This window comes from Poecilia latipinna, unplaced genomic scaffold, assembly GCF_001443285.1.
Source record: "Poecilia latipinna isolate Pla-1442-1.1 unplaced genomic scaffold, P_latipinna-1.0 Scaffold733, whole genome shotgun sequence".
Lineage (NCBI taxonomy): Eukaryota > Metazoa > Chordata > Actinopteri > Cyprinodontiformes > Poeciliidae > Poecilia > Poecilia latipinna.
In genome coordinates this window covers 239,250-252,403 of record NW_015113349.1, presented here as the reverse complement: position 1 = coordinate 252,403, position 13,154 = coordinate 239,250, and the positions used below count along the sequence as shown (strand labels likewise).

Here is a 13,154-nt window from a genome sequence, read left to right as displayed (position 1 = left end):
AGAAGTTGATTAGCAATGCCAGCTGTCCCCAATGTAATTCGGAGCGTGCACACGCGTGCGCGCACGTGGGATATACGAGTGCATGCGAGTCTGACGCTGCTGGGCTGCGTTGATGTGTGTTGATGTGTGTTTATGTGTGCGCCGTGGCTGCCAGCTGCCACACGGCGCTGCCAATCCTCTATGATTAGTACCCACTGGCAACTGGGCTCAAACTGGTGCCAAACAGACCCAGGAGGGTAACGTAGCCCACGGTAATCCTCCTCTCTCTCTGTCGTCCGCTTCTCCTCTCCTCCTTCTCTCGCATCAATTTTTTTATTTATTTTTTTTGTTTCTCTCACCCCGTCGACCATTTCTGGCTCTCGCTCGCGACGCTAAACGAGAACAGGCTCCTTCTCCCCCTCGCGGGAAGTGGAACAATACAGAAGCTTGGGAGAGAGAAAGGTACAAATACCCGCTGAGGATGCGCAGCAGTGGCTAAAAAGGAAGTGTGAGAAAAAAAAAAAAAAAGTCAGGCTGGGATCTGTGCCTCGCCACGGTTGACTGTGCCCTTGTGAAGATGTTGTTGCTTGGCAAGCAGCTCTGTGGCGTCCGTGCTAGGCTCCAGGCGGATAACCTTGCAGCCTCTCACCTGTTGAGAGTCCTCTGTGCACCTCTGTGGCGGCCAAGAGGGTGGCGAGAGCGAGCAAAATGAGGGAGAAAGATGAATTCGCTCAATGTTTTTCGAAAAACTGAACGTGACGTTGCGATTGGACTGAAGATGGCGAGAAGAATGCAGGATTTGTCCGTTTTGGAGATGGACCAAGGAACTGGCTGTTCATCAAAAACTGGTGACCAGCTGGTCAATGCCCAAAAATCTGATGTCTATGATTCAGTGAATAGAGCGTATGTGCCAGGTTGCACTTCTGAGAAGCACACTCTTTAATATGAATGCTGACACAGAGGTTTGACAGTGTTTTCACTGTCATTGAGCTGTTTAAAAAGAAGCAGTCAAAGAACAGAGATGAAAAAGGAAACCTAATCTTCTACGGGATATATAGACACAAGTCTATAGATTTGTAAATGTTATTACACTCTTTTGGAAGTTGAGGCAATAATCTACATTTTCTAGGAAATAAACACTTAAGATCCGTATTTAGTAATGGTCCGATGCTAACTGCAGTAACCCCTAATATGAGCCGATAAAGACAGTTTAAAATGTCAACGCCATAAATCATTTGCCTTTGTTTTAAAACAATAGTAAACCCCCCCCCTTTTTTTTTTTTTTTTTTACAATGGCGGCTCTTTCACACACTTTGTCGCCTCCACACTAGATTTATGGGAGGAGGGCTAGAGAAAAAATCCCCTCTTTTAAACGCCTATATTGTAATTCTTAAAGACAAGTATCTGCAAAAAGAAAAAATAAACTGTACAGAAGGGTCAAAGCTTTAAAAGAAACAAGAGATCGGAAATTGGTCACAAAATTGTGATTGGATAATCTCTAGCATTTATGAGTCCCACATGACTGGTGCACCAAAAGGCCGAAGGCGCACACAGACACTCCTGTATGCACTTCCTGTATACCCACACAGCTCTGTGTGTTTGGCAGCCTGTGAGGTGTTGGACAGCTCTGGCATGGCAAAGGCTGCACACCCATCTGCCCCTCCCGCCCTCCCTTCTTAGTAATGCAGTTACTTTTCAGCACGCGTGTGCCTCGAGTACATATGTGCAAAGACAGCAGAGCGTCCGATTGCAGCCTTTACCATAAATCCACGTAGCTGTGACTGATGGTTGTGGATAGATAGTGTTTTTTTCCTCTGTAATTAGGACACAAGATGTAGAGAAATGCATGGCGACTCGCACGCTCTCGCTCAGTTATGATTTTGTCAGATGTTGGCAATTCCAGTTGGGGCTTAGTGCCTAAGTCTATCAGTGGTTGAGATTACAGACAGATTTATGTGATTCGCGGGCTCCCCAGAGGACCTGCGGCCTCGCACTGGTTAATCACTGCTTCACATTCGCTCCTTCCCGCCGCTCTCTCACCGCACTGCTACATTTTTCAACGCAACACCAGAGCTTTTTGCACCCCTGCCGATAAAAAAAAAAAAGAAAAACGGCGTGAAACTGCTTCCGTTTTTTCTGAATCCCGTCTTCGACGGGGGTTAATTCTTGATAATCCCACTAATCAAAAGGTTAAACCTCCCCCCTGACCTTCGCTTGCTTCATAAAAGAGGGAAAACTCCTTTTCTCGTCAGATCAGCAGGCTTTTTTCTTTTCACTGAATTATCGAGTCACCTTATTGAACTTTGAATTGTCTAGCGTGCATGTTTTTCTTCTCAGCACGGCGAAAGCACATAAAATGCACAACCTCGACAGTTTCAGCAGATACGGCCAAAAGGAGTGTGTCTAAAATAAGCCCGCGTGGGAACACGGTTTATCTGATTGCGCCTCGTCGTTCCGCCACGAGTTAAATCCCAGATGCAGGCAGGATGCGGCGTTGGTCGACCGCGTTATTGCGCTGCGGCCTGGTGTCATTGTTGTTAGTGCATCAGTGGTACCTGTGTAGATGAAGCGTCCAGGTGTGCCTTTGCAGAACTGTTTCGATTTGTAGGACAGCGTGACTTCCACCACCCCTGGGATGTGCCTGGGCGGGGTCTGCACACGGATGGCGTGGGGAGTGATCAACTACAGAGAGGGCAGAAGGGAGGCGGGTTAATGAAATGAAACTTCATATCTTACCAGCCGCTCCTGGGAGTACTCTTGGATTGTCTGAGCCCCTTTTGTTTTGCAGCTTTGACTGTTTTTTTTTTTTTTTTTTTTTTTCCGGTATAATAAGCCTGAAAATGATGCGTTAGCGCCAAAGCCATCAGGTGGCCTCGTAGCCCAAGGCAATGTCACTGTGAGGCTTAGGATGGTTATCAGCGCTGACATGGGCTATGTAATAAGGATTCAAAAGCTGTTATCTGTTTATGAATAAAACACACTTTTTCCTCTGCTCGCACCTACTGAACAGCTTAAGTAAGTGCATAATATGCTTGTCCCCACTGGCCCCGTCTCTGTGTCTGTCAGCTGAAGCCATCCAGCCGCCGTTAGCCACATGAAAGCACAAAAAGGCTCACTTAGTGCGGCTCGCGTCGCATGCACGTGTGCATTCTGAAGGGTCTTTGAAGGAAACGGTATCATGACAAAGCGCAGATGAGACCTCATTGAGGGCTGGTTCTCTGCAGTGAGCTAGCACTCAAACGCTAGGAGCGCTCAAAAGCTATCAGTGCCGCTGCCAGCACTTTAAGCATGTGGATGCATGTGTGCGTCGCTCTTAACTGTCCCTTTCATTCCTCACTTAGCCAGGCTTTCATTCCACCATTGTCTGCAACCCGCCTCCCCCACGTCCCTCCCAAACTCACCCCCTCAGCGAGACAATATAGGAGCTTTTTATAGAATTATTCCTTTACTAAAGAGAAAGCTGTTTAGCTGCTCTGCCTTGCTGACCTTCAGTTTTTACACATACACTGCATTTACATTTTAGTCATGTGGCAGATGCTCCTTACAAAGGGATTCGTCCTGCACGGCGTGCACACGCGTTTCAAGAAAGTGTTCTTTCAAACGCAGCCTAATAGATGGCAGGTAAGGAAGGAAGGAAGTGAACAGAGAGCGGCGCAGACTGCAGCCTGCTGCTCAGATTTTAAAATGGATGTGAAAAGTACTTACAGTTTGAAGCTACTTATTGCTTTTAATTGCTTATTAATCGTTTTGTTAGTGTTTCTTGATTGGTTCTTTCAATATTCAAGTTGTCGGTGTTTGTTTTTCTCCCACATAGTCAAAGTCAACGACAAGCAAAGAGTTATTTTTATTTGTTCTCAGCAGTAGTGCGTTAGCAGAATGACTGCATGTAAAATTATCACTAATCGCAAATAAAGAACTTTGACACAGCTAAAATTACTGGCTTGCAAATTCAAATTTTCTGTGAAATACACCAAAAAAGGGTCATCTTACCAATGCATAATGTCCATCATCTTATTCTGCAATATTTTAAATTACTTGATTTCTATCTACTGCTTCAAGTCAGATTTTTATGATCTCTTGGGATTAAGGTAAAACAGATTTGGATATTTTTGGAGCTGATTCCACGCTTATTGTTTTCCTCTTAAATGTGTTGATGTCTATTTAAAGAGAGGAAAAATAAATTGTGTGGTTCAGCAATAAAAATACTTCAGTAACAAACTAATAAATCCAACAAATCCATTTCTAGAAGGAAGTCTTTAGTTAACATATAAGTGTTTATCAACTTAAACAGTGACGGATAAATCTCATATTTGCTCTAAGATTAATCTTAGCACCTTTCCCATAAAATAACTGTAAAAAATATTTCCTTATGTGGGATGCTACGTAAATCTGCCAAGTAAATATTCTCAGATTAAAAAAAAAAATGCTTCAGTGTGATATTATTCAAGTGCAATATATTTTTGTAATGACAGGTGAAGTGTGAAACAGGTAACTCACCTCACTCCAGACAAGCATTGTTCCAAAAATGACTTGGAGGCCATCGAAGAAGTTGTCTCCGATGATGATGACCGTTGCGCCCCCTGTTGTCCAGCCTTCACTGGGACTGATGGCTTTGATGCTGGGGGTTGCTGGAAAACAACAACAAAAAAAATTCCCACATAACAGATTAGATTCTAACAGACCGAAAATAAAAGATCAGAAAGGTTTCTGCCACCGGTGCCATGCGTTGTCTCTCTTTCTCTCTTTTTCTCTCTCTCTCTCTTTCTCTCTCTCCATCGTCTTTCACACACTCTCAGACACACACAGATCACCCCTCGGCCCTCTCCCAGGGGTCGGGGCGTGGACGTGGAATTCTAATCAGAGTGATTATACGCACCCCGTTATTAAACATCACCTCTGCCCTGCGTGTGAGGGCAGCGGTGGTGCGCTTGTTTTTATGACACGTGGCAAAGCGTGCGGCTGTGTAAATGTCAGGTGTGCTCAGTGTCTGATCAAAGGGCACGCGACCGGGGAGCAGAGCAGAGCCAACAGTAGCTGTGCCCCCTGAATACCTCTGCCTTCATTAACCAAACACTTAGCTCTCGCTCAGCTGTGTGTGCAACATAACTGTGTGTCAGTTTCCATCTCCTGGCCTGTGGAGCCTCTCTGAACACACGCTCCTGTTGGCATAAATGTTGCCGATTCGTACGGTGTGCGAGTTTCCCCTTGCAAGAACGTGCACAAAAGTATTCAGACTGCTTGAACTGTGTCCCATTTAGTTGTAATGAAAGTAGAAACAAATGTATTTTATGGTTATTTTAGGCCGGTGAAAGTTATGCGTAATTGTAGACTGGAAGGGAAATGATATATGGTTTCACCTTTTCAGTAGAAAAAAAAAAGTTTCTTCTGACTATGTACTTGTGAAGACCTTTGAGGTTTAAAGGAACAAAGCAACCTTACTGGCCGTTCAGCTAAGCTAATAGGCTTAGCAAGGAGAGCGACACTCAGTGAAGCAGCTAAGAAGCCCACGGTAACCCTGAAGGAGATTCAGACACCGACAGCACCGGAGGAAGAACTTGTTGACAGGATAACACATCCTTTATGGAAGAATAGCATGAAGGAGGCTATTGTTGAAAGAAATCCATGCAGGGGACAAAACAAACACATTATAGAAGGTACTCTGGTTAAAGTAGACCAGATGTCTTCATGTTGCGATGGCATCATGCTGCGTGGATGCTTTTCTTCAGCAGGGACATGAAAGCTGGAGTTGGTGGAAAAAAGGCCGGAGCAAAACCACAAGGCAATGCTTTAATAAAACCTTTTAGAGAACGCAGAAGTCTTGACTCTCTGGGAAAAGATTCACCTTCCAGCAGGAAAACAACTCAAAACAGGAGCCAAAGTTATGAGTTGGAGTGGCCAAGTCAAAGTACAGATCTCTATTAAATTGTGTCAAGACTTTTAAAAAAAATGACGAGCACAGACTCATTCAGATCCACAGAGCTTGGCATTTTGCAAAGAATACTGGGCTTTTATTTCAGTCTGTGGATCTGCAGAAACTTGCAGACGTAGCAGCTGCGAAACGAACTGACGGTAACCATAAGCACGCCACTCTTTTTTACTTCTGAAAACATTTCTCTTCCACCTCACAACTACGCACTAGTTGGCGTTGCTCCATCAAGTATCCCCCCTCACCAGAAAAAAAATAAAAAGAAGTTTGCGGTTGTGACATTACAAAATGTTACATCTGCAAAGTGCCGTTACCGTCACCATGGTTTCAGTAACTGCTCCTCTATTTGCTTTCGGACCTTATCTGTCCATGTTGTGGACTCGGAGATTACTGAATGTGATTGAAGAAAAGATCGGCACTGAGAGGAGGGGAGAAAAAAAAATACATGTTTATATAATCTAAATCTCCTCTCCTTAACAGATATGCAGCTTGTCAGACATGTTGTAATTCTGCAAAGCGGCATAATCCACTTTAGACTAGGCTGACTTTTTTTTCCCTCCCTCACAGCCCTGCCTTTGCTCTTTGCCTGACTCCCTGTTTTGTTGATCCTCCCCAACAAGCTGGAGTGATATTTAGCCCCCTGATACGCCCGCAGAGATCAGCGTTCGCCGAGCAGCAATCTGTGGCCGTAATCACGGCCCTGAGATGCCTCCCCTTTCACAGCCGCTGATATTATGTGCGCTCGGTGTGCATGTGTGTGTGTGCACTTTCTTTTTACGTGTGTGTGTGTGTGTGTGTGTGGATTAACCAGATGGTGGAACGTGAATCCATGTGATAGGATTATACTTTGGGGTGTTCCTCGGTGCCATCTGTTCGACTCTATGGGCTGCTCATCTATTACTGCTTGAAATGGGCCCCAAAGTCACGGATCCGCCACACATATGCGGCACTGGGATCGCACTGCTTTGTATCTTTTCATCTCTTCTTTTTGATACACTCCTGCCTCTTCCTTTCATGGAAACTGCGAGCCGCCTTTTTCTACACCTCTCTGTTCTGTACTTTCGCTCTTTTTTGTCTTTCTTCAGACTCCCTCTCAACGGGAGGATCGGGGAAAAAGAAAAAAAGTCAGAGGTGAGGAAATTCCCAAACAAATCTCTCTTAACGGAGGCGACATCTGTTACGGTGGCGCGTTCCGCTTTCGGTGCGAGATCCGACGCCTCCAACATGTCTCGTCTTTGCGAACTGTTCTAATCGACTGTGAGACCGGGCAACGGAGGGGGGCCAAGTGGTCCACTTTGTCTCCGGAGGACAGTCATCAGAAAGACTTAACCGTGGCATTCAATCGTAACTCAATCTACTCCAGGCGGTCATTTAAATCCCTTCTTAGTTTTGTCGTCATTATCATCCCTTAGGTTGACTTTCCTCAAAGAAGAGAAAAAAATATGTTTCTCTTATTTAATGTCTGGGAAATCGAAATGAGAAAATAACTGGATTAGGGACTTGGGAATCAGTGCAGCCTCCTAAATCATACGCACATGTCATTATGAAGTATTAAAGGTTTGGGTTTGACTGTGAGTGCGTGCGTGTGTGTGTGTGTGTGTGTGTGTGTGTGCTGTTTTTTTTTTTCTCTCTTTTTTTTGTTATGGGTGTGCTGGCTTGAAAACCTGAGGGATGGAGAGTGATGGAGGGCTAGAGGATAAAAGCAGGTCTCCAAGGAAATAAAGCCAGTGTTGGCTTTAAGCAGAACAGACCTCATAAGACACATAGTGCTTATGTGAGGCAGAGTAGAAGGCCCAGAGGCGCAGACCTGAGGGGAGCAGGCCACATGGGAGAGACAAGAGACTCTTGCGTGTTTCCACTCGCTCCGTAGCTCCAGTTAGAAGAGAGGAAAGTGAAATCCAGGAGGAAACAGGATGAAGATAAGAAAGAAAGCGCATGTTTAAGGCGTTGAGGAGACGAGAGGGGAGAAAGGGAAAGAGGGGGTTGAAAGTGGAGCTGGATTTTTTTTTTTTAAAGGGGAGGAAGAGGATGAGAGAGGAGGAAAAGGAAAGAAAGAAGGGAAAGGCAAAGGAAGGAGTTTTTCCTTTTATTTCAAATACCGTGTTCCAGGTAGGACGGAGTTCCTTCTGAGGGGTCCAAACGTCGAGCCCGCCGACCGTGTTTGGAGTTGTTGTGCACAAACATGTTGTCAGACACGGCCAGGACGTGGCCCTCGACGCTCACCGTAGTAGACACAACCACCTGAGAGAAGGGAGGCCAAGGAAAACAAGACAGCCGCTGAAAACTTTTGAAAGCAGCTCATTACAACTTCAACATTATCTATAGGATCAACTGCAGACTGCATGAAGATGTTTTTTTCCCCCTGAAATTTAGGTTTTTAAGCAAGTCAATAACCAAATAACCAGTTAATAACATGGAAAGGCTGAGACCACTTCGAGCTATCTGATGATGCTTTTACCCTTTCATGAGGGTTTCATGAGATGGGCAAACACAAACTCGTGGACTTGTAAAGCGGAAGGAAAATCAAACCCAGTTTTCAACATTTTTACAACAAAAGCTCTGAAAAGAGTGGCTAATGAACTTATAGTTACTTTGTGGTGCTAACTTTTGCTGCAATTAAGGCTGCATGTTTGTCACGTATGACAAGTTTTGACGTGGAGAGATTAGGGTTTGCCTGTTCTTATTTGCAAAATAGCTTAAAATCAGCCAAATTGGATTGAAAGACTTTGTGAGCATCAGTCTTCAAGTCTTACTTTAACTTTACACTTAGATTTAAACCTGGACTTATTGGCCTCTTTAACACATGAGGATGCTTTTGGATGCTGAACCCTATCAGGATTTACTCCAGTATCGTTCTGTATTTAGCTTCCTCCATCCGTCTGTCCATCCATAACAGGACTTCTTTTGGCATCCATTTTAACAAACACTTTCTTCTTGCCACTCTTCCATAAAGGTGATGTTTTTGGAGTTATGGGACTGCTTGCAAGCGGTTGTCCCGACTCGCACGTGTCATGGTCTTCATAACTATGTTCTTTCACAAATGCTCTCTAATGAATCCTCTGTGGCCATAAGAGTGCAGATGTATTTATAACAAAATTAAATAACAATAATGAAGGTCTTGTTTACTAATTCGTTGACTTTTAGCTGCAATTTGTGCTCTGGATTTCACATGGGGGGTATCCGGATAAAGGGGCTAAAATCATGCCAGATATTTAAAATTTAAAGTATTATTTGTCTTCCACTGTGTAATGATGTCCAAATCTGAACGATTCCACTAAAATGCACTAATGATTCTGATTGTGAAGGGCGGGAAAAAAAGAAGTGTAAACTTTCAAGGTGTATGAAAAATGAGTTCATCGTGGATTTTCAACTTTCCTCGGAAGGGACGCTTTGTACGCCTCGCTTGCAGCGTTCTGTTGGAGCATAGTGTTTTACGGTGTTCTACAACAGGACAATAATGCTTCTTGTGTCTGCCACACAGTCACTGTGAAGCCTGTTGCATCCTGAGTGAGTGCAGAAAGCGGTCGGTCACCTGAAAACGCCTCATGTCTCGAGGGTTCCCTGCGTTCTTCAGGCAGTTCTGGTTGCACTTCAGGAAGAACTTGAGGAAGAACCTGCACGCGCACGAGGAGAGAGACAGAGAGAGAGAGAGAGAGGGAAAGATCAGACGAGCCGTCGAAAGACTACCTGCGAGTCCTTAAAAGAGATGCCACTGATGAATGACAAAACACAGATAAAACTAGAGGCAGACGGGGCTCTCGCTCCATCTGACACTCCTCCGTCAGCTGCTGGTGACAAGCGCAGTTATTCCTCAGTAAAACCTTCGCAGAGGCAGTGACTTAGACGCAACCTTGTGTATCAAATCGCCGAGCGTCTGTCACGGCTCGCCGTAAACTCACCGGGGCAGATGTACCCCCCCGCCCTCCACACACACACACACACACCTCATCACCTCCACCGGTCCTCAGGCTTTGCACAGCCGTGTGACGGAGGTTGAGCTGTAGCTACTCTGCAGCACACAGTGTTGCCGCTCCTGCCTCTCTCAATCTCAGTGTGAGAGACCACATCAACAGCACCTGCCATGCATTATTAATAGGCTGAGATGGCAAGTATGGCTACCCACATCAATACTTAATGAGGGAGGGGAGGAGTACAGGGGAGAGTTGGGGTTGTAGATGGGGTGGAAGGGGAGGCGGGGTGTGAGGGAGGGCGGTCTGGTCTGGAAAGCAGAAAAAGAGGAGTGGGGGCAGAGGTGGGTGGGTGGGGGGCGTCTGACAATTTATTCCCTCGCCCCACCCCGAGGCTTGAGACCTGACAACTTCTTCTGTAAGTGAAACTGCAGTATTGTACATCTCCTCATTCAGCCTTCTGCGCTGCCTGTCTGGCTCCATGACGAAAAAAAAAAAAAAAAGAAAATCAAATGAACCGCAAAAATAAACAGCGCTGTGTACAAATAAACAGGAACCCTAAAACAGGGGGAAGAAGGGGAAATAGAGGTGGGGGGGGGTATAAAACTACATTTCCCACCCCTTCCTCCCCCTTCCTCTTCCTCCTCCTTCTCCCCCCTTTGAGGTAGCTCAAAGAAGTGCTGACAGCTGAAACTGCTTACAATACAGATCTCCAGCAGCCAGAGAGAGAATCACTCCTTTGCTCAGCTTTTCTTTCATATGTCTTATTTTCTCCCCTCTGTTCATTTGTTATGGCTACGATTCTGCACTGGGCAGCGCGTTTGGAGCCAAGCTACTCGGATATAATCGAGCGCACACACACACACGCACACACACACACACACACGCACACACACACACACGCGCACACACACACACACACGCGCACACGCACGCAGGCATGTCAGGAAAAACACAGCGCCCTGGACAATTGCTTCATCTAGTCTTAGGAAAAAAAGAAAGAAAAAAAAACTAACAAAAAAGAAGAAGATAAATGGACGTAGCAGAGTTATGTCTCATTTCGAGAGGCCGGCCTACTGCTGTGTGCATTACAAGCATCTGATGTAACACAAGAACTCGCGGTTATTCCCCGACAAGTTTTAAATGCATGACAGCTGGCTGGTGGTGGATGCTCCTCCTTGACTGGAGAAGAAAAAGCCTGCTATGATCTCAATAACAAACTCTTTAATGCTTTATGTCCCCCCCCCCCTTTTCTTTCCTTTGGCTTCTTTTTCCTTTTTTTTTTTATTTCTGTTGTGATTTATAATCGTACTTGCACAAGAGGCCATATCTGAATGAGACAGGGAAGGGTGGGTGTGTTAGGGGGAGAGGGAAAGAAATGGCGCAGAAAGTGAAAGGAGAAACCGATTGAAAGATAGACAGAAGGACGAAGCAGACAGTACGTGAAATCCGAAAGGAGAGACAGACCACCCTCCTGTATATTTTAGAAGCTGTGGGCCAATATCTCAATAATTCATGAAGTGGAGAGATGTTTTTTTTTTGAGTTTTTTGTTTTTCCGGCAGCAGCCTTTTAGACCCCGCGGACCGAGGGTCTCCCAACTTTCTTATCTCCTCAAGGTCAGAGAGCAGCCTAACAGACAGCTGTGGACCACATCCACTTGTCCGACATACTCCACCTTCCTCGCTGCACCTCCTGTTTAATTCATCGATTCCGCTTGTTTCCCTCAACGGCCCTCCTGCTCCTTTGCCCAGGCATCCATGATGGATGGAAAGATGGATAAGTGGAGGGAAGAGAGTTAGGGTCACTTGAGTCAGAGGTGATGGAATCAGAGGGTTAAATTTGGAAGAGGAGTTGGGATGAGACCCATGAGAGGATAAGTGTGAAGGAAACACACCAGGTCCGTCTGATAGTTTTGTCTTTTTAACATCCCCTTATGTGTGCATGCCCTAATGTTCTGGTATAAAATATTGAGGTCGTGGTTAATCATTTCAGGTCTTTTTTGCACATTTAATTTGACATTCAACGGCAAACAAATCAGAGAGAAAACATATTAAATCGCTACTTTAGCAAGGTCAGTTAAGTATTAAACAAATAATTAACTGATTTGTTTGATTTAATTTCAACATTAAGTCTTTGGCATCGCTACCTGAAAATACTTGTCCACGCTTTCCTGCCTTAAGAGAGAACATCACTTGTTCACAATCCTTTATCCACAGATTTTTTTGTCAGATTTAGTCCTGGACTTTGGATAGACCATCCATCTCCAAAAAAATAAAAAAAAATAAAAGAAAAAAAGAAAAAAAAGCGAACCCATTCTTTTGTTTATTTTGGATGAGCGGTTCAAATCAAATCACCGAAATCATGACTTTCACTTTTAACTTTACACTTCTGAGATCATCAGCGAGTGCTTCTGTGTGATGAAGTCGGGATAAAGGAGCAATGTGCGCTGATGCGTAACAGCAAAGAGATTACCATACGGATTTAAGGATAATCTGATTGACAGCTGACGAGTAAATATGTGCAGATAGCCGACAAAAGCCCGGGATTCTATCCGGTGCTCGGTTCAGTGCCCAGTAATTGTTGTATTTTTTGCTGCTTTTTGTTAATTAACTGAACAAGGCAAATGGGCAATCAGTTTCACAAAAGTCAATCAGAACCTCCCCTGTGGTGCGAGAGTAGGAATCACCTGTTTACACAAAATGACTCGATTTCAGAGCCAGATGAGGAAGTGGTGATAACAAAAAGGCCCAGGTTTTGTTGTCACCAAATCCCCTATGAGCTTATGAGCAGCTAAATCACTGAGACATGTGACAGAGTGCTGAACGCTGTGCAAAGCCAATGTTTTTTTTTTCATTCTCATTTTGTCATTGCACTCACTCAATATGCTTAATTTGCTCTCCCTTGTGAAGGCCTCCATCCCACTTTACTTTTTTTGGCTCTGTCTCACCTTACCAACTCAAAAAATGTTGTTTTTTTTTTGAAGAAAAAACATCTGTAGAGTTTCATCCACTTGTATTCAGACAACTTTGATCTTATAGCTATAAAAAAAAATCTGGATTTCGCAATTGGTAGGTCCTTGGTGATTCTAGAGGAAGAAGTTCTTTTTGAATGAGACCCACACTGAAATTTATGGGCCTAATACCACTGCACGTCATTCCTGAACACGGTCTCTGTGGGGAGGTTTTTCTTCAGCAAAGACAGAGAAGCTGGTCAGAGTTGATGGAATGATTGACGGAGATCAAAACATGGCAAAAGATCGAAGGTTCAACCTACAACGGGGCAAAAAACCCTCGGCGTAAAGACACGGAATTGATCAGATCAGAACAAATTCATGACTCTG

General features: G+C 44.6%; 1 protein-coding gene across 3 annotated transcripts in view; it reads right to left on the bottom strand.

Annotated features, from left to right (window-relative positions):
- The window catches only part of ebf1a (EBF transcription factor 1a), a 78,007-nt gene that overhangs the window by 22,234 nt on the left and 42,619 nt on the right, over positions 1–13,154 (bottom strand). For all 3 annotated transcript variants that reach the window (XM_015045582.1, XM_015045581.1, XM_015045579.1), the window contains exons 7-10: positions 9,438–9,519; positions 8,005–8,146; positions 4,477–4,607; positions 2,535–2,661 (exon numbers count right to left, since the gene is read on the bottom strand). In XM_015045582.1, coding sequence (XP_014901068.1) covers positions 2,535–2,661; positions 4,477–4,607; positions 8,005–8,146; positions 9,438–9,519 — 482 coding nt within the window. The remainder of the gene's footprint in view (positions 1–2,534; positions 2,662–4,476; positions 4,608–8,004; positions 8,147–9,437; positions 9,520–13,154) is intronic.